The sequence below is a fragment of the Oryctolagus cuniculus genome, chromosome 4 (assembly GCF_964237555.1).
Source record: "Oryctolagus cuniculus chromosome 4, mOryCun1.1, whole genome shotgun sequence".
In the NCBI taxonomy this organism is placed as follows: domain Eukaryota; kingdom Metazoa; phylum Chordata; class Mammalia; order Lagomorpha; family Leporidae; genus Oryctolagus; species Oryctolagus cuniculus.
The window spans coordinates 173,649,222-173,671,339 of record NC_091435.1 but is presented as its reverse complement, the minus strand read 5'-3'; the positions used below and the strand labels follow the sequence as shown (position 1 = coordinate 173,671,339).

General features: G+C 43.0%; 1 protein-coding gene and 1 long non-coding RNA gene across 8 annotated transcripts in view; both read right to left on the bottom strand.

Moving 5' to 3' along the window:
* GOLGA4 (golgin A4) overlaps positions 1-22,118 on the bottom strand; it is a 125,089-nt gene that overhangs the window by 46,003 nt on the left and 56,968 nt on the right. For 6 of the 7 annotated variants that reach the window (XM_051858951.2, XM_051858947.2, XM_051858948.2 and 3 more), the window contains 5 exons: positions 15,886-15,984; positions 15,394-15,526; positions 14,157-14,344; positions 13,777-13,860; positions 11,048-11,195 (listed from right to left, as the gene is read on the bottom strand). In XM_051858951.2, coding sequence (XP_051714911.2) covers positions 11,048-11,195; positions 13,777-13,860; positions 14,157-14,344; positions 15,394-15,526; positions 15,886-15,984 — 652 coding nt within the window. The remainder of the gene's footprint in view (positions 1-11,047; positions 11,196-13,776; positions 13,861-14,156; positions 14,345-15,393; positions 15,527-15,885; positions 15,985-22,118) is intronic. The other variant, XM_051858950.2, reaches the window with a different exon arrangement.
* LOC138849419 (uncharacterized) lies at positions 8,183-9,552 on the bottom strand. Its single transcript, XR_011388288.1, has 2 exons — positions 9,027-9,552; positions 8,183-8,471 (listed from the first exon to the last, which is right to left on the bottom strand). It is a non-coding gene; the product is annotated as an uncharacterized lncRNA (long non-coding RNA).

Genomic DNA, 22,118 nt, shown 5'->3' with positions numbered 1-22,118 from the left:
TTTTTTAAAAAAGGGGGGTGGTGTGTGTTAATCCTATGGCCCCATGTCTGGAGCCAGCACTGTGGCACAGTGGGTTAAACCAACAGCTGCAACACCGGTGTCCCTTATAGGAGCCGGTTCGAGTCCCAGCTGCTCAACTTCCAGTCCAGCTCCCTGCTAATGGCCTGGGACAGCAGCAGAGGATGGTTCAAGTACTTGGGCCCCTGTCACCCATGTGGGAGACCTGGATGAAGCTCCTGGCTTCCGCCACGCACAGCCCTGGCCACTGGGGCCATCTGAGGAGTGAGCCAGTCAGTGGAAGATTTCTCTCTCCCCCTCTCTAACTTTGCCTTTCAAATAAATAAATAAATAAATCTTTAAAAAAAAACATATGTCCAGTGGGGACAATTCATTGACATGTAAACTATTTTCATTTTCAGTGGTATAAGAAATGTAGGAACCTTAACATATGGCATCTCAGGAAAAAAGTCTTTTATTAACAACAGCTCAGACAGACAGAGGCTTAGGCACAGGAATCCCATTCCCACAGACAAGCATCTGCTCCAAAGCACTATTTTATCAGGTACAGAAAAGGCAAGAGGAGGCTGAATGCTGGTAACAATTGGGAAATACAGTAAATTTTGTTCAATATTTTAAAAATAACTTCTTTCAGGCTGATGCTGTGGCGTATTAGGTAAAGCTGATGCCTACAGTGCCAGCATCCCATGTGGGCACGGGTTCGAGTCCTGGCTGCTCCACTTTCAAACCAGCTCTCTGCTATGGCCTGGGAAAGCATTAGAAGATGGCCTTGGCAGGCGCCGCAGCTCACTAGGCTAATCCTCCGCCTTGTGGCGCCAGCACACCGGGTTCTAGTCCCTGTCGGGGCTCCGGATCCTGTCCTGGTTGCCCTCTTCCAGGCCAGCTCTTTGCTGTGGCCAGGGAGTGCAGTGGAGGATGGCCCAAGTGCTTGGGCCCTGCACCCCATGGGAGACCAGGAGAAGTACCTGGCTCCTGCCGTCAGATCAGCGCGGTGTGCTGGCCGCAGTGCACCAGCCGCGGCGGCCATTGGAGGGTGAACCAACGGCAAAGGAAGACCTTTCTCTCTCTCTCTCTCACTGTCCACTCTGCCTGTCAAAAAAATTAAAAAAAAAAAAAGAAGATGGCCTAAGTCCCAGCTCTTGGCTTTGGATCGGCTAAGCTCTGGCTGTTGTGGCCACTTGGGAAGTGAACCAGTGGATGGAAGACTTCTCTGTCTCTGTCTCTGCCTCTGCCTCTCTGTAATTCTGCCTTTCAAATAAAATAAATCTTTAAAAAAAAAACTTCTCAGATACAGGAAAAGAAAACCTAATCGATTTATTCATTTTATACACATGAAGTATAAAACTGATGAAATAAGGTCTAAGTGCCAAAGAAATACTAATTAGCTGAAACAACTTTTAATGATTTCTGTTGTAACTTTACTGGCATTTTCCTAATAACACCAACATAACAATTCTTAGACAAGAGTATGTTGGAAAATGAAATTTTTAAAGTAAAATGTTAACTTTGTTCTATCTAGATACTCCTATAGAGAAATTCTAGAGTCAAGGAAAAACGGTTGATACTAACAAGCAACTAGTTTCCTCAAGCAAAATCAGTCAGGTGAAGGGATGACTGTGACAGAGCGTGCAGCAGGGGCTCACCGCCGGGAAGGGGGCACGGGGAGAGGGAGGACGGCACCTGTAATGCTCGGATGTCAACTTTTCAATACTATTACTCAGACTGTATCTTAACACTTTTAAGTGTTTCATAGAAATTTCTTAAATCAGGCTCGAGAGAACCTGAAGATACTTGTGAAACTCCTCCTGCAAAACAGAGTTTAAATGAAAAGCTTCTATCAATTAAGCAAAATAAAACAAAACTTTAGACATCAATGTCAAGTGAACTTTGTTTTCATTTTTTAAATTCCAGAATCCAACACAGAATAAAGATAAATGTAAATGCAATGCTTTCCACTTTTCAAGCAACAGAAAAATTCATACCACAGGTTCCTGTTTAGATAGAATTTTCTTACTTTTTCTAACCATACTCAGCAAATGTTAGACCATTCTTCTGTATGATATTCTAACTTCAGTGTTTAATCCACTAAGCTGGTTTAGTTATAGCCCATCATGCAGCAGAAGCAGGACACTCCGGTTTCTGTCATTCTAATCTTTGCTCCCACTTTTCACCGTGTCAGACAACCCAGTAATTTCACATCTACAAAGAGTCCTCTGAAATCTTTTCATTTAACACCTTCATTCAAGTGTAGTAACTGAGGCATCCGATAAACCAACTTAAACGCTAGAACTCTGAGATTGGGTTGAACAAATGATCCTTACCCTCAATTTTTAAAAACTAAGAATGCTAACAATGACCAAGCTCAGTTGAGCTGTAATATTTCTTACTAAACCAGAGTTCTGAATCTATTACTAACGTCTCCTAACTCTCAACATACAGCATGCTCTGTCTCTGACACACACCAAACTCACTGCTGTCATGTCCACCCTGCTTTAAGAAATCACTGAATCTCAAAGTACGTTTTCTGAAAAAAGCAACAGAACACACCACACGGGTGCACACACAGAAAGCCTGCAAACCCAGGACGGATCCCACACTGCATCGTTACTGAAACGCTGCCTCTCAGAAGTGCGCCTCCAGCAGTGATGCCAGTCAGTCAGGAAGATGGGTGCACGAGGGTCCCCTTAGTAACCAGGGACGTCTGTCTCACCCTCTGACCTGGCAACCACAGGCACGGTCCGTGGTTCTCTACACGTGGATTCCATACTCTTTCCTCAGTGAGATGGAGCTAGGGTTTTAACGTAAGTACCAAAGAAGTATTTTCTGAATGTCTACACGATGATCTTTCAACTACCAACAGAGTGAGTGCGGAGAGAGCAGGCATGCGTCAGCCCCACGGACAGGTCTGCCGACATGCAGAGTGCGCGGGAAGGCCAGCACAACACACACCCACAGGGGCTAAGCACCAACCGCGGCACAATGTTGCAAGAACACGTGTGTTCTTCCAAAGCAAAATTCAATGTATCTCAGGCAATTTTTATTTTAAACAAAGTTGAATCACTTTGAAAATACGTACTTCTGGGCAAAAAACTACTGAAGCTTAGGTGTGGTCCTCTACCAGTTCCCTGAAACGCAAGGCAGGCCTTCCACTGCCACTTCTCGCCTTCCACTTCAGATGAGGTTCACTCACATCCATGGGCATTATCAAAATGGACACAGTCTCAGCAGAAGAGTTCAATAAGAACGGCTAGCAAGCTGCAGCTCTGCAGCTCAACCATGTTCTGATCAAATATTTACTGGACATTTATCACCTACCAAGCATGTGCTGGGCATTAGGTGATGCAAAGAAAATGTTTCCCAAAAAGATGGCTGAAGTAGTAAGGAGTGGAGGGGAAGAATATGGGAAAAAAACGAAACAAAACAAACCCCGTTTTTGCTACTCCATCACCTTTCCTGTCCTCATCCTCAGTGTCCTGAACAGTCATGATAACCAACGCCAGAATTCACAAGTACCACATGTAGCATTACTGCTTTCTCCCAGAGAACACCGTAAAATAAGGCTAACAGGACCTCCTGCTACGGATACCATGCAGACGTGTGGAAAGACTGCCGATCTGGAGAATCCGGCTAACAGGGCTACTGTGTGGCACAGCAATTAAGACGCCATTTCCTTAGGATGTCTGCACCCCACATCTGAGTGCCTGAGATGGGCCTGGCTCCATTTCTGATTCCAGCTCCCTGCTAATGCAGATGAGGATGCAGGTCCTTGGACCCCTACCACCCACACGGGAGACCCACACTGACTTCTGTGCTCCAGCCTCTGGCCTGTCCCAGCAGTTACTTGGGGAGTGAAGAGCAGATGAGACCTCTCTCTCTGGTAGTCTCTGGTCTGTTTTTCAAATAAAATGAAATAAATGAATAAATTTTTTTAAGACTAAGATGCATTTCAAAAGTGACATCAAAAATTTAAAAAGCTGGCTAATGACATCAAGAATAAGTAAGCCAGTGCCTATGTCAGTATCCTAGTTAAAAAAAAAAAAAATGCTGCTAAATACATGTGGCAATAGCTAGTATTACAAAATGAGTAAAATACAAATTAATAGAAGAAGTACAAAAATAATTGTTCTTACTTATCAGAATCCCTATACAATTCTCAAGGATTCTTTTATGAAAATCAAAAGTCTAAAGCAGCAGTTTCCAATATGTGGCCCAAAGATCCTGAGATTCCTTCAAGGACTGTGAGATTATCCCTTTTCCAAATACCCTGTAGCTAAAGCAGATTTTCCTCATAGATTTCAACCAAAATTACATATTACTACAGAAACACACATGGAAATCCAGCTCTATTCTATTCAAACAATGAGATAAACAAAAATGTAAAACAAGGCCACTTTTCACACTAAATTTTATTTTGGAAATATAGGCATATTTCATAAAAGTATGCAAATACGACACAGGTTTATAATTGTTATTTTTAAAGTGAATTAAACTTCAAAAAAGTTTTAGTCTTTAGTTACTAATACAAAAAATAGCTATATATAACCCACATAAACAAAACTCTCTGGAATCCCCAAGATCTAACGCTTGGAAAGCACTGGTCTAGAGCTTCCATAAATTAAAACAAAAGACTACCACCCAGTGGCACAAAACAGACAGTGCAAGGTTTACATATAAATTGGAATCTTCAGAAATTCATTAAATATCATGATGGAAGTCTACTTTTTAAGCTATTTTCTTAAGTTTATTAAAAAAAATTCATTCTACAACTATACTTTGACCTTTAAACATCTGAAGATCCATTTAAATTTTCACACACTCCCTACACACAAATCTACCTACCAAATACTCTGAAAATAACAGGCTAATCTCGAAAACTATTAGACTAAGCAAGGACAATTTAATTAAAATGGAAATACAATTCTACATCAAAGAAGTGTCGCCTTCAGTTTCTGATGCGGTCTATTAACAGTGACATTTCCTGGAACATTTAATTTTTTTCTATCAGAAATGCATGTAGTGCACAGATATGTACATACTGCGTATCTAGCATGGCACAACTAAAACCTACTTTAATTCATACTTTTTTGCCTGAGAAACATGGAATTTTCTTTGTAAAGCTTATTCTAAGTATTTGTGATAAAAGCAAAAAAACAGCCCTTACCCCAGTCCTGTTCATACAAGGCTTGGGAAAGGCACCATGATTCACTTATTGGCATGTGTGGATGCACAAAAATAAGATGTTTTGTGAGACTTAAGACACCAAGAAAATTCCGTTATATAAATTATCAGCAACTAACAAAGCACTTAAATATACATCTAATTTTGGTTTGTTGTATAAATGCATATATTACACATTATGTATATATATATAAACTCTATTTTAAAGGGTTCTTCAAACACCAAATATATTCCACTCAATGTCTCTCATATGGCAGGCCTGTACTATATAAATGAATTTTAAAAATTTATTTGCTGCACAAACACAACATGACAATAAAAAAAAGCAAAGAATGTTATGAGTTAATCCAAGTTTTTAAATGCAGCCAATCATATAACACATGACTTCAGCAAAGACAGGGCATAGGAGAAGGAAACAGGTTTTACAAAGTTACTGTAATCTAGAATTGCTCCTAATGCAAGCATAATATTTCCTTCATTGTGCATAATTTTAGCAAGAACATTTTAATGGAGGGGGGAGGAAGGCTTATCACTGTAGCATGGGTTTTTGTGTGTGTGTGTGTGCAATGATTATATTTAAATCACTTTACAAAAAAGATTAAAAACTCTATGGGTAATAGTTTATCCTGAGAAAAAATATGGAGAATACTCAAAGATATGGAATAAGTTATACCATAAAATTGTTATAGTATTATATTCATAACATCAAAACCACAAAACAATCTAGGGACTGAACAGTAGAAAAATGGTTACCAAGAAAAATGACGTGCATGCACTTTGACCCAGCCATCACAGTGTGTTAGTACTTCAGCAACACGTAAAGGAATTCCCAGAATAATGCTAAATGGGAGAAGTCAGAACAGACAAAACGTACATGCGACGTGGTACACTAATATAAAAGAAAGGACTGCAGAAAAGACCGCACGGAAGTGTACTGAAGCCATGATGTACTGTCATCTTATTTTCCCTTTTTGATGATTTGCTGCATGAATAACAGACAGCTACTCCTACCCTCCTACCTTGTTTAACACACACACTCAACAAGCTCACAGGCACACACACAACAGCCAAGACCTAGTGTGAACTTAGTAACACTAACAGTCTATGCTGGTGCTGCACTAAGAATGTAATTTTCCAGACAATCCGAAATACTGCCTAACACCCAAAATACAGCATTATGCACCTAAACTAAATTACCAGATTATCTTAAGTTTAAAATCTCGGTACTGGAAGAAAAGACCACCTGCTTTTAAGTAACATTCAGAGATGAACAGTATCAATGGTTATAACGAAGTACCTATAACAAACATTTATGTTGCATTTTCTTTATCACTAAAATAAATAATTTTAACAAACCAAAGAGTACTACAGTGTCATGCTTCAAAAAACTAGAAAAGGAGACTGTTTAAGAGCCAAAGGTTGGCAGAGCATCCTGAAGTAGGTATATCACCATCTTCACAGCCTCAGTATTTCAGCATAAATTTTTTTAAAAACGGAGAGATTCAAATTTCTTCCAGCCTTCAACCTACGGGAAGCACGGCATCTTTCTAGAAATCACACGATGCGTAGTACAACAGACTTTCCCAAGAAAAGTAGTAGGAAATGTTCTTCAGCGGATTCTGACACCCGCGTGAGTAGGTCAATGGAATCAGTGACTGGTCTACAAATATCCGCATGTCAAGAGTTACTAACGATATCAAACTTAAGTGTCGCATCATTGAAAATGCATTAGTAGATTAATTTGCTCCAATAATAGTACACAGACACAGCTACTGTTAAAACCCTAACAGCAGCAAGCCCTCATATCCTCATCTCAGGCCAGCTCTTCTGTGTTCAGCCTTCGAATTTCAGATCTGAGAGAGAGGAAACAAATATCTAGGAGAGCAAATGAACTCCCCAGAGTTCCACGATGTCCACAGACTACTTTTCAAAACCCTTACATGGAATTTTTCTCATGTTCAGCATGAATAGGAATTTTTCTTTCAACTGGAATGTGTGCTTTGTATTTGAATGAGAAACCACTTCCCTTTTGATCAGTTCCATTCAGACTCAACTGAGACCACGAGAGGAAATGTCACTGGGGTACAAAACTAGTTTTCATTACAGATGCAGAAACCAGCACCCACAACGTGAGCAAGTCTGTCTGTCACAACTGTCTATCACAGCCCTCCGTATTAGGACTACCAACATAACTTTTAAGAGTGTCTATAAAAGCATGCAAGACCTTCCAAAGTGAATGTGTCTATCAATAATTTCAACATTAATTCTCACATATTCATTAACTTTTAATATTTTGACAGCACTCATGAAAATCACATCTGACGACAAAATACATCTGTGTTTTCAAGGTATAGTACTAAAGATCTGACTGAAATAGTTATGTGGGAAATGTTATCTTGTGTGTGAATTAGAAATGTATTTTGTCTTTTCATCATTTACCCTTTCCAGCTTGATATCTGTTCATCAGTTTCCGGCTCCTCACAAAGTATACCCCAATTTTAAAAGGAAATTTAATCCCCTAACCAACATTATGTTTTCTTCGCTGGTTACTACAGTCAAATAAAAGCAGCCCTAAAAGTGGCAGGACTTGACAGGGGAAGCTAAGACTGTGCATTTTGTGCTCTCCTTTCTGAGAGCAAATTGTTGAACAACGTCCCACAACCCTCAGACTGCTTCAAGTGCATCTTCAGAGACGGGATTCTGAAAAATGCTTTTACTGACTCCAAAGGGAAATTCTCCTAGGCTTAATGGAAACAAATTCATTAACTAGATTCTCCAACCACTTCACCACACACAACAACTCAACAAGATGGGGAAATATTTCTGAGAACATTTGGGGTCAACCAACTGTTTCTCATCCAGACCCATTCCCTTCCTTAACACTTTGCAACCTAGTTTCTAAAATAATTTCTCAAAATTGCATCCTAAGATCAAATCCTCACCAAGGTCAAAGACCTTTTCTAAGTCTTAATTCTCCCTTCCCCACTTCTTCTTCTTCTTTTTTTTTTTTTTTTTTTTTGACAGGCAGAGTGGACAGAGAGAGAGAGAGAGAGAGAGAGAGAGAGAGAGAAAGAGAGAAAGGTCTTCCTTTGCCGTTGGTTCACCCTCCAATGGCCGGCACGCTGTGGCCAGCGCACCGCGCTGATCCGATGGCAGGAGCCAGGAGCCAGGTGCTTCTCCTGATCTCCCATGGGGTGCAGGGCCCAAGCACCTGGGCCATCCTCCACTGCACTCCCAGGCCACAGCAGAGAGCTGGCCTCCCACTTCTGAAATACCTTGTGTCGCTCCCCCTCTTCATGGAGGAACGACACAGGACCCTGCCTAGGCTTCATATCCGAGTCACGGCACCATTATGTCGCTCCCCCCCTTCATGGAGGAACGACACCAAGCCCCTGCGCTGTTCTTTCGTCTGCTCGGCCCTCCCCGGGTTTGCTGCTGGTTCTTCCCGGGTTGGCTACTATCCCTTCCACCTCCGTGGAAGGGCAGTTCCCCCTGGCCGCATTCCCCACTTCCGCAGGGGAGCGGCACACCGCCGGCCGGCTCTCTGGGGGCAGCACGGGTTCCCTTAGATGTTCCCCATAGATGTTCCCGGTGCATGCCGTCTCTCTCCTCCTTTATAGTCCTCCTCCGCCAATCCTAACTCGGCTGCCCACACGCCGAGTACGCTGCTCTCCTCCAATCAGGAGCAAGTCCTACAGTTTATTGGCTGAACTGGAGGCAGCTGTGTAGAAGCTGTTTACTTCTCTCCCAGCGCCATATTGTGGGAGAGCAGATGCATAGAATAAGTCCTAATTCGAGTAACTTAGTCTAGTCCGGATTGCTCCCCACACCTTGTAATTCTCTCCAAAAGCCTAACTACCCACAATTCCCACGACTTCTCTGAATAACTTATTTCTCTGCCAAACTCAAGACCTCTCTGGTGAGGAGCACCGACTCTGACTGAACTCCTCACTGTACACTTCCTACGCCTGAATGAACAAGTTACTCAACTTCTAATGGCCTTAGCTTTCTGTATTGGTAAAATGAAGAAATAAATAGCACTGCCTCCTGGAATGACCAGTCAATACAAGCAGAGCCTTCTGCGGCCCGCGGTAGCAACGCCAGGCGGCGGCAGCTGCTCCCACCACCATCGGCACCACTGCCAAACATCAGCTTCTGGAGAAAGCAGCCTCTCCTGCAGGCTGACTCACAGGCGTCCACTCCTGCAGGACAGTCCAGCTTCTGGTTTTTAAATCTCTAACAAGTCAAGTCCGTTTGGAAAACTCATGATTGGCTCAAATCCACTATCTAAACAAACTCACCAACTCACCGCAGTCCTCAGTCCTCACCTTCCTGTTTGCATTTGGACTTCCTATTCTTTTTTTTTTTTTTTTTTTTTTGACAGGCAGAGTGGACAGTGAGAGAGAGAGACAGAGAGAAAGGTCTTCCTTTTGCCGTTGGTTCACCCTCCAATGGCCGCCGCGGCCGGCGCGCTGCGGCCGGCGCACCGCGCTGATCCGATGGCAGGAGCCAGGAGCCAGGTGCTTTTCCTGGTCTCCCATGGGGTGCAGGGCCCAAGCACCTGGGCCATCCTCCACTGCACTCCCTGGCCACAGCAGAGGGCTGGCCTGGAAGAGGGGCAACCGGGACAGAATCCAGCGCCCCGACCGGGACTAGAACCCGGTGTGCCGGCACCGCTAGGCGGAGGATTAGCCTAGTGAGCCGCGGCGCCGGCCCTGGACTTCCTATTCTAACTGCACACTACTATTTGGTTTCCTAAGTTAAGACTTTGGAGTCATCTTAGATTGCTACTTTACTTCTGCCCCTCCATGTGGATCAAACGCCACGCTCTGCAGATGCTGCCTTTCCTCTCCTTGCGGAACCACCACCCTAAGCCACAGTGCCAAAGCTCCCAGTCCCCCAAGCCTGGATTTCTATCTTTGCTTCTAAGCTTGACCTCCTACTTCATGTCTTTTCTACATACAACACTAGCTTCCATCACATTATGCACATTTTCTGTTGCCTTTTATACCAAAGTCTAAACTCAGCTACTCACCGTTTAGGAGTAGTAGTTCCTTCACACTATTAGTGTGAAGTAGTTCCTTCACAAGCCAACTTCATTTCCCATTTCAGCAAAAATGGTTCCAGTTGATGAACACATCCACTGTGTTGCCTGTGCCGATCATGGCCTGGCAGCACCTGAAAGCTGTGCAGCCCTCATCTCTCTGTGTATGCTCATTTTCTATTCATTGTTTGAGGCCCAGTGCAAAACTCACACCCTCACTGAGCAGAAGACACAGTCAGCCCCACTCTTCTCTCTCTTTCACCTCTGTTCTCCTGGGAGTACTCAGTGTTGTAGCTTGTTGAATCCTATGCTGGTCTCTATGCTTAACATCTGGCATTCATAACGCTATCCATGCACACTGATTGGCGCACTGTTCCCTTTGAAAGCAGACAATCCCTTCTATTATTTACCCTAGGGCCTCCACAAGGTAGCAGTTATTTTAAGTACAAGGCTTACATGTAGGAATTAAACCTGAATTCTGATGTTCTAAGGCAGAAGTCAGCAAACATTTTCTATAGAGGGCCAGCTGGTAAATATTTTAGGTTTTACAGGCCACAACTGGCCTCTGGTACATACTCTTCTCTTTTTCAACTATTTAACAATCTAAAAATCATTCCTAGTTTGAGCCATATTTATTTCACAGACCACAGTGTGCCAACTCCCACCTCCTCTAATGAGTAGTATGGTATCTTAACACAGCCCCTACAATGGAGCACTTTTATCAGTAGTTAGTTTAAAAATATTTGGTCAAGCACGTTAAATAACTTTTGAGCTCCCACATAAAACAAGCAACCCCTGAGTTCTTACCAGCTCTTTCAGACTTTTCTTTCTGTTCCCGCAGCTCCTCTCCCTGGGTCGTCATCTGCTTGATGCGACTACGAAGTTGAGCGATTTCTTCTTCTTTCATCTCCAGGGTCTCATGCATCTGACGCTTTGTCTCTGCTATTACCATGCCCTGAACAGAAGTGAGACGCTAAAGCATTTACATAATCAAACTCCATCATCAATAACACATATCAATCTTAATAAAATGTATGATTTACTGCGGCATTTCACTGAAAATAAATTAAAACATATTATCTGGGTATTTTTGACACAAAAGATTGTTTTAGTAGTGAGTAAGTTTAATCTTTTAAGCATTAAAACACATTTTTCAGCTAAAAGATTTTATAACTTTGTATAATGTGCTAGAATTCTCCCTTATTAAGCAGTTTATAATGAACAAAATAAAGCCTCCTGTACTTAGCTCAGGTCAACAGGAACTACCATGACTGATCTGTGCTATAATACAGACAATCCCAGAGACTGCAAAGTGTGTGCAGTGCCTGCCGTCACACCGCACGAGCAAGGCTGCTCCACAGGTGCCTGCTTTCCTCTCTCTTCCTAAGACTCTGCTCCCACCACCACTCCTTACTCCCTCACTCTCCCACTCCACTTGTTGCTGTTCCCTCTCTCTGGATAATCTATACTAGAAATGGAGGTCACTGTGGGGAAAAGATCATCAAATATTATGTATTAAATCAGTCATTTAAGACTAACAAGAATGGAATGGTTCAATTTGTCTCTTGGAAAAGTGTTCAGGCTTTGTGACAGCTATTTTACAATTTTCAGAAGATAATGGCCTGACTTGGAAGGTTGCCAACCACTGCTGTACAGTCTGACTCCTCAGAATGCCCAATGCTAATGAACAGACAGTAACAAGGTAAATCTCAAATCAAAATCATGGACCTCTGGTTTCTTCAAAAACCAAATCACAGTAGAAAAGAAAAAAACAAAGGATTATCAAACCTGTAGACTAGAAGAAGTCTTGGGGTCAGTGCTGTGGCACAGTGGGTTAAAGCCCAGCCCACAGTACTGGCATCCCATATGGGTGCCAGTTCGAGTCCCAGCTCCCCTTCCACTCCAGCTCTCTGCTATGGCCTGAGAAAGCCATGGAAGATGGCTCAAGTCCTTGGGCCCCTGCACCCATGTAGGAGACTGGAAGAAGCTTGGGAGACCTGGAAGGTGCTCCTGGCTTCGGATTGGCCCAAGTCCAGCTGTTGCGGCCATTTGGTGAGTGAACCAGCAGATGGAAGACCTCTCTCTCTTTCTCTGTAACTCTGCCTCTCAAATAAATAAATCTTCAAAAAATAAATAAACAAATAAAAGAAGTCTTAAGAACCACATCAACCAACTGCAATAAAGGAACCTCATTTGGATCTTAACTCATAGAAGGGAAAAAAATGTGTACAATAATAGAGAAAATCTAAAACCGAGACAGCAGATTCTATTAAGGAATTATTATTAAATGTTTAGATCTATGCATGATAATGTGGTTATATTTCTGTAAAACTAAAAAGTCCTTTATTTTAAAGGTAGATTAAAATGTTTCTGGAAGAAATAAGATTTCTTAGATTTGCTCTAAAACAATCCAGAGCTGAAGAACACAACAGGGACTGGTGACGTAGAGATGAAACTGCATGGGTTCACAGGAATTGTTTTACTAATACAAATAGTTCTTTTGTTAAAAAAAAAGTTTTTCATAATAATAATTTTTTATATAAAGAAGGCTCTTATGAAGTTTATAGCAGAATCCAGCAAAATAACATTATAGAAATAATGAAAAAACTGTCCAAAAATTTCAATAGCTAGACAGCTCTGACATGGTTGCTTTTTCATTTCTTCTCTCTCTTTTGTTTTGAAAAGCAGAGTGACAGAGAGAGAGCTTTCGGTTAAGTCCCCAAATCCAAATGGACACAAAGGCTGAGGCCGGGCCAGGCTGAAGCCAGGAATTCTATCTTGGTCTCCTATGTGGTGGCAGGAATGCAAGTACTGAGCCATCATCCACTGCTTCCCAAGCACATTAATAGGAAGCTGGATCAGAAGTGGAGCAGCCGAGACCTGAACCAGCACTCCAATACGGCATGCAGGTGTCACAAGTGATGGCTTAACACAGTGCACCACAACACAGTCCCTGTCATGTTCCTAATTACCAGGTCACTTAAAACTTCGGGCTGAAAAACTTAGCTCAAAACTGTTTACCTATGAATTTTTCAGTTGGTTTTGTTGTACAGTTATAGCTGTTACTTTAATTCCAAATAGCCAAGGGTTAAGATTCATCCCTTCCTTAATCTTCCAATCTTATCTACACTCTAAAAAGTTCAATTTTTCTGTTCCTACTAATATATACACTACGACTTCTTGTTAGGCAACTTTGAGACTAATTCGTTTCCATAATATCTGAAAGAATATAGTGATACCATTCCCATTTAGAATGCCTTTGCTATGAATAACTTTCTCTGAAAACTAGTTATGTATTATATAGACTTCCTCTGCACTAGATATTCTAATCCACAACCCAAAATGCTTACTGGGATCAAGAAGAATCAGACAAAGAATCAGCCTCACATGATATAAACTAATGCTAAGTTATATCCATGTCAAATTAAAGTTTTCAGGGAAGCAGCTAAAATAATTTTGGAAAGCAGAAGTATGAATGCTTCCAACTGCTTCTAAAAGTGAATTTTTTTTCAGTATCATAAGTTTTGTTGTTTTACCTTATCTTGTTCAAGCTGTTCAATTAAGTTCTTTGCATCACGCAACTGAGTGATAAGTTTAGTCTTCTCAGCCATATGAAGCTCCTAAAAAAATTTTAAAAATTCATTTCCAACTCTAATAAAGCTTCCCGTATGAGAATGCTAACATTTTCTCTAACTTAGGTACTTCTAATAGACTACTAGGAGAGAGACATACAGCAAGACTTGGAAGTGCAGTAGGCCCTGTGGAGCCCAGGGCACAGGGGTGCCCAAACAACAGCCCTCTCCATCCAGTCTCCGCAGGGTGGAGGAAGGGGGAGACCACACCGAAGCCGTGCGTCTGGCTTCACACGACAAGACCAGAACCAGAACCAGAACCAGACGACTCCGTGCTCCGCTACCTTCATCTTCTCCAGCTCCTGCAGCCTCTCATCCAGCTGTTCCTGCAGAGCTTCCTTCTCACTGGTGAGCAGCGCGCACTGCTCCTTGTGTGACTGAAGGGTCTCCTTGCAGCGCTGAAGCAGATTCTCCTGGCGCTTGACTCTTTGCTGGAGAGCCTCTAGCGTCTTGGCGGAAGCGCCATCTCCCACTGACAACAGAGCACATACGCAGGGCCGGTCAGTGAGGCGCACAGGGACTCTGGCAACAAGAGTACGTTCTTGTACCTACACTCCGAGCCATCGCAAGTGGCAGAACAACCATATTTGGTAATAAGGGACTAACACTACAGCCCCCTTCCAAACCTCCACTTGGTTACCACGTGTTTGATAGTGCAGCCACCTCTTTCATGTTCAACTCTATCCCAAATACACAGTAGTTAACTAACACAAACTGAAGCCACCTCCCTAAAAGAGAGTTTAATAACCATATTTTATTATTTGAAATGATCCCACATGTCTTAGAGTCCATCTCAAAATGATTAACACAGTGTCTGCCAATCCCATTCTAATCCCTTCCTGGGAGGAGTTCTGTGGAGGACGCCTCTGCCCAAGTCCTTACATTCAGGAGTGTGGTTTCCATGTCCCAGAGGGATCGCAGGACCCTCAAGGCTGACTGTGCTGGCACCAGGTGCTCTGCAACTTACTATGGCTCTGGCTGGACCAAAGTTCTGTGTAAGTCTCAGATTAAAAAAAAAAAAAAAAAAAAAAAAAAAAAAGCCAGGAAATAAAAAGTGGGAATAGGGAGAGCTGTAACCGAGTTTCCAGTCAAATGACTAATAGGCCAAGGCAGCAGCATAGGCATCTTTGACTATAGAGATATGTAAGTATTATTTTAAAGCTAAATAAACAATTACAAATAGCATATTAATAGTAAACAGAACTGACCTGTTGATATGAAATCTACCTACTGCTATCAATAAAATAGTTTAACATAATAAACAAATTTCAATTATAACAAAATGAAGTGCTACTCACAGACTGTGAAAATTCCAAGTTTTAAAACAATTATTTCCTTTCTCCTGAATAACAACAAGGAACCAAACAACAACAACAAAAATCCTTGCACCTTTGTGGAAATGCGAGGCCCAAGGACACTTCTATGTCAGCCCATGTCTACCAGTTCACACCCTCCAGTTTTTGGTTTCTGGGTTGTCTCTCCTCCAGTTTTAAATTAACCTCCCAACACAACAAGTCTTACTTGCTGGTTCCACATGACTCTCCACATTCTCTTCTTTAGTGACACTTTCAACCTGAGTTTCGATCTGAGAGACTGGGTTCAGGGCATCCACATTCCCTGGGCCATTTCTCAATCGCTGTTTCAGCAGAGAAACCTAAAACATATGCACTTCATTAGAAGACAAAAAAATCAGGAAAACATACGGCAACAACCCTTTACAACACACAGGGACAGAGTGAATGATATGCTTTTATTACGGAGAGGGGAAAAAACAAAACAAAAAGGTTGCTTTCAACGCAGTTAGATTTTATATCAGTGACTGCCATGATATCACAGCTTGTAAAAAGATACAAAAAATTAAAAAAATTATTAAAATTACCTAAGGAAAAGCGGTGAATTTTTAAAATAGGTTTTTTCTGGAAAACAAAAATCTGGAACCTCTTAGATATCCCACCAAAACTCTTGCCTTTCTCTCCATCCCAAAGTCCCACCCCTTCTCTCTGGCGCTCGTACCTGAGTCTGGAGAACACTGATGTACTGATCCTTCTCCTCTAACGAAGCGTCAAACTCCTCCTGCAGATGTTTCTTGGCCTGCTGGTCCATCTGGAGCTCCTGGAACACAAAGGATTGACTAGATCATTGTCAGTATCAGACAAGCATTCCAAATTTAAAACCATGATCAATCTAGTTTTATATTTTACTTGAGATAAAGTATCAGCAACAATAAAATAATAATCAGCATTGAAAACATTATGTAAGACAATCACACCGAATAATCATTCTGTTCCTAAAACAATATGAAAGTGCAAGAAGAAAAAGCATACTTTGTGGAGCTGTAATGACTGCAGGCTCATAATAACAAAGAGAAGAAAAACTTCCTTAAGATGAAAGTGAAACTTCACTCTGAGTGATCGCACTGCTTGTGTTACCATACAGTCACTTCAACCAAACCTAAGTGGTCATGTATCAGTCAGCAGTCTTCCTCATACACGAAAGCTTTAATAACAAACTTGCTCACCCACAAAATGAAGAGGATGGTGTCAGCATTGTGGTGTATTGGGTAAAGCCACTGCCTCTGATGCCAGCAGCCCATAGGGACACTGGTTCGAGACTCGGCTGCTTCATTTCAGACCCAGCTCCCTGATAACGCGCCTGGGAGGGCAGTGAAAGATAACCCAAACGCTCGGGCCCCTGTGCCCATGTGGAAGATTTGTAAGAAGTTCCAGGCTCCTGGCTTTGGCCTGGCCCAGCCTTGGCCGATGTGGCCATTTGAGAAGTAGACTAGTGGATGGAAGATCTCTCTCTGCCTTGCGCTGTTTCTCTATAACTCTGCCTTTCAAATAAATAAAATAAATCTTAAAAAAAAAAAAAAAAAAAAAAAGAGAGGATGAACTAGTTGATTGCCAAACAATTATATTTTTAGTTTCAGAAATTGGTCAAATATATTGCTTCCTTTGGCATTAAAGAGCCTTCTTAAGTAAATCCAAAGATCTTTACCTCTTTGTTATACCAGCCACTAATGATTCAACTGAGGCACCCGCCTTCCATCACTGTGGGGTCCCACCGTCCTGGTTTTCGCTCTGTCCCTCACCAATTCTGTAGCCCCTCCTGGGCTCAGCACTGTGTCCCCTGTTTCTGCCTGCCATGCGCTCCTGTAGAGTGCTAGAGATGTAACATTGGGAACACACGTGCTAGCCCACCAAAACCGCTTTGTTTTACTAGGATTCCTACCTCACTACTTAACTAAGTTTGAAATATATAAATATTGGCCAGCGCCGCGGCTCACTAGGCTAATCCTCCGCCTGCAGCGCTGGCACACCGGGTTCTAGTCCCAGTCGGGGCGCCGGATTCTGTCCCGGTTGCCCCTCTTCCAGGCCAGCTCTCTGCTGTGGCCCAGGGAGTGCAGTGGAGGATGGCCCAGGTGCTTGGGCCCTGCACCCCATGGGAGACCAGGAGAGGCACCTGGCTCCAGGCTTCGGATCAGCGCAGTGCGCCGGCCGCAGTGGCCACTGGGGGTGAACCAACGGAAAAAGGAAGACCTTTCTTCCTCTCTCTCACTGTCCACTCTGTCAAAAAAAAAAAAATAATAAAATTAAATAATAAAATTAAAAAAGGAATATATAAATATTAATCTTTGCTGATCCTTGCATATAATCAAAACATTTTACTAATTCTCTACAATTCTTAGGTTTACCTTTTCCCACAACTATAACCACAGACCAGATTCCAAAATTTTCAATAACTGATTTCTTTTGCTAGCCTTCTAGAGAGATTTCTTATCTGAAGTCTTCTGGCTTAATCCATTGCTCACACATTTGCTGGAATAATTTTCCTCAAATGATATTTTCAAGGACTCATAAGCAACTCCACCTCTCACTGTTTCAAATTTCTGAGTTCTCCAGTCCCAGAGGTGCTGTCTGATACCTACTGTCCTCCAACTCCCCCACACCCACACTGCCCCATGTCTCCAAGCCATTCGCCAGCGTTCCTCTCGCTAATGTCTCCTAACTTGACGACCCCACAGCAGTAGTCTTCAAATGTTGGTCAGGTCCAGAATGAAATTTCCACAGCCCCGTGGTGAGGCTAGAAACAGAGGAACAATGTGGAAGAGATTTTTCTTATGTCTAAATTGCTTTCATTTAAGCAATGGTATGGAGGTGGACATTTGGCTCAGTGGTTAACATGCCACTTGGAACACCCACATTCCATACTGGTGCACAAGTGATCAAGTCACAGCTCCACTCCCAAATCCTGCTTCCTAGTAATGTGCAGCCTGAGGGGATGACTGACCTGCTGGGACACCTGGCTCCTGGCTTTGGCCTGGCTTAATTCCAGTTGTGGGCATTTGGGGAGTGAACTAGCAGATAGGAGATGTCTAAATGTCTGTCTGCCTCTCTCTCTCTGCCTTTCAAGTAAAAATAAATAAAAGATTAAAAAAAAAAAAAAAAAGCCACTAGCGACTCAAAGAGCCAGCGCTGTGGCGTAGTGAGTAAAACAGGTGCCAGTTCAAAACCCGGCTGCTCCACTTCCTGTCCAGCTCTCTGCTATGGCCTGGGGAAGCAGTGGAAGATGGCCCAAGTCCTTGGGCCCCTGCACCTGCGTGGGAGACCCAAAAGAAGCTTCTGGCTCCTGGCTTCGGATCAGGCCAGCTCTGGCTGTTGCAGCCATTTGGGGAATGAAGCAGTGGATGAAAGATCTTTTTCTCTCTCGCTGTCTCTGCCTCTGCTTCTCTGTAACTGTGCCTTTCAAGTAAATAAATAAGTCGGTTAAAAAAAAAAAAAAGCCACTCTAGGGACCATCATTGAGGCACAGTGGCTTAAACTGGTGCCTGCAATGCTGGCATCCTATATGGTCTGCTTTGAGTTCAGGCTGCTCCACTTACAATTCACCTCCCTGCTAATCCTCCCAAGAAAGCAGAAGATGGCCAAGTACTTGGGCCCTGCCACCCACGTGGAAGCCCAGGTGAAGCTCCTGGCCCCTGGCTTCAGCCTGGCCCAACCCCAACTGTTTGGACATTTTGGAGAGTGAACCAGTGAATGGAAGATCTCTTGCTCTGTCTCTCCCTCTCTCTGTAACTCTGCCTTTCAAACAAAATAAATCAATCTTAAAAAAAAAAAAAAGCAACTCTATTTTGTCCTCAGGATATGTCCTTCCTATTTTTTTAAATATTAAAATAAGCTTTCCTTCATGAAATAATGACCATAAAGCAATCTGGTTGCTTATTCTCCATGTCTTTACTTGAAACAAATCAAAGCAGCCCTATTACAGGTCTCCTTCTGCCCATTTCTGGAGGGAACTGGGAGGTAATCCTTCAGTGTACAAAATCCAGAACTCTGATGAGAGTTATCCTCCATTTAACTCCACACATCTCCTTCAAGTAGGTCCTTTACTTTCTTTAAAATTCCTCTCTTCTACATAATTGTCAACCATCTACTTATTTGGGATTCTGTCAGCAGCCCACTAAAACTTCTATACTTCTACACTTCTGTACCATGGTTTTTAGATTTTGTACGTTTCCATCTTCTCATCTAGGTAAGAAGTCTTCAGCTATGCAGGGAGCATCTTTTAATCATGTCCCCTTCACCCTCTCCTGATACCACTACTCAATTCTAGCAAAACATACTCCATAAACAAGAACGACCACTGTTGTAAGGACCTTATGAGCTGTGTACACTTAGATCCCAACTACAGTCCACAGGCTGGCTGGCTGGCAGAATGTCCAGTACCTCCACGGTTGGGAATTTCACCAGTTCTCCAAGTGGACGGTAGTGTCTGGGGTCACTGTGCACTTTTAGTAAGCCCTCTGGGTGGGCACTGTGGCAGGGCAGGCTAAGTTAACACTTGGGATGCCTGCATGCCATGTCAGAGTCCCTGGTTCCGCCTGGCTGCACTGCCCCTCCAATCCAGCTTCCTGCTGATGTGGCTCCGGGGCAGCAGGTGATGGCCCAAGCCCTGGGTCCCTGCCACTCTCATGGGAGACCCACATGGAGTTTCTGGCTCCTGGCTTTGGCTTGACCCAGCCCCAGGTGTTGAACGCATTTCAGGAGTAAACCAATGGACAATCTCTTTTCTTCTCTTCCACAGATGTCACTCTACCTTTAAAGATCAATTATTCTGAATAAATAAATAAATAAATGGTCCCTTTTGGGACAGGCATTTGGCCTAGTCATGAAGACTCCAGTTGAGACACCCATGTCTCACTTCAGGGTGCCTGGGCTCATTTCCTGCTAATGGGCTCCCTGGGAAGCAGCTCAAGTGGTTGGGTCCTTGTCACTCACATGGGAAACTGGAGCTGAGTTGCCAGCTCCTGGCTTCAGCGCGGCCAAGCCTTGGTCCTTGTGGGTATCTGAGGAGTGAACGTGGACAGGAGCTCTCTATTTTTCTTTCTGCCTCTCAAATAAATAAATAAATATTTAAAAGTCCTTCTTTATACTTGTAAGACCTTTGTAAGAACAAATCTAATCCTTCCTTGTGACACCACTTTCAAACTCTGAATCCCACCAAAATCAAATGTCAAACTCTTCCTAGTAAACCTTATTGTCTCCTGCTGTTCTCTATCTCACTAAAGGACATCGCCATTCACTGGGCCACTCAGACCAGGAGCCTCAAAGTGACCTTTACCACTGCCCTCTTCAACCATGGCCAATCATCAGCGAATTATACTAGCGCTACCTTCAAAGTAGGAGGCAAATCTGACCATTTCTCTCCACACTCAATCCCCACCACTAATACTGAAGGTGTCTCCTAACTGGCTCCAGCTCCCTACCACCATTTCCCAAAGAGAAAGTCTCTGACCACCCTTTCTCAAGGCTCACTCAACCTTCATCTCTTTATGTTTGCTTTATTTTTCTTTAGAAGTTCTACTACCTGACATTGTGCTACGGATTTTAAGTATGCCTTACCCACTAGAAAACTTCCTTCATTAGATCAAAGGTGTGTGTGTGTGCCCGCGCTTGTGTGTGCACACACACGCATGTGCACATGCATGCACGTGTAAGCTTGAATACAGAAAAAATGATCCAGGTATTTACTAGGTCTGGCACAGTACGTATTTATTAAATACTATGTCTTTTCACATAACAAACCCCCATTCGTCCAACTACTCCCAAAGGACATGATTTCAATCCCCTTTCCCATTCTGCTCACTTTGTTTCTTTAACATTCCAGCAACTTGACTAAAATTGTTTAAAAAACGATGCCAAGTACTGATTTCAAGTCCAATCTTAAAATTCAGCATGTTTCTTGGAGGAATAAAAGCCACATATCAGTCACTCAAGATTTACAATCACCTGACAGTTTATATACTAACTTCAATAATCAAAATCATTCTGCTAAAGCATAAACCTATGGAAGGAAAAAACCTCAGAAATCACAACAAACTATATCTCCAGTTTAGGTTTAAATCAATAATAATTTAGAAAATATTTCCAATTTGGTGCTCCCTCCCTTTCAATAGTTAGTTCAACATAGCCCCTCTTCAACTTACAAAAACAAGATACTGGATTGTAATAAAATTGCCATAAAATATCTACCCCTCTATTCTTTTAAAACACAATTAAACTGGTTGTATAAATGGAAACCTTATGAAAGAACAAGTAAGAAAACACTGTTGGGGCTAGCGCTGTAGTGTAGCAGGTAGTTACTGCCTGCAGTGCTGCCATCCCATATGGGTGCCACAAAACCTGGCTACTCTACTTCCAATCCAGGTCCCCACTACAGCCTGGGAAAGCAGCAGAAGATGGCTTCTTGGGCCCCTGAACCCAAGTGGGAGACCTGGAAGAAGCTCCTGGTTCCTGGCTTCCAATCAGCCCAGCTCTGGTCATTGAGGGCATCTGGGAAGTGAACTAGTGGATAGAAGATAGATTGATCAATCAATCGATCTCTCGGCCGGTACCGCGGCTCACTAGGCTAATCCTCCGCCTGCAGCGCTGGCACACCGGGTTCTAGTCCCGGTCGCGGCTCCGGTTCTGTCCCAGTTGCTCCTCTTCCAGTCCAGCTCTCTGCTGTGGCCTGGGAGTGCAGTAGAGGATGGCCCAAGTGCTTGTGCCCTGCACCTGCATGGGAGACCAGGAGGAAGCTCTAGATAGGCACAGTGCGCCGGCCGCAATGCACCGGCCGTAGCAGCCACTTGGGGGATGAACCAACGGAAAAAGGAAGACCTTTCTCTCTCTCTCTCTCTCTAACTCTGCCTGTCAAAAAAAAAGAAAAAAAAAAGAAAAAAGAAATCAATCTCTCTCTGCCTCTGC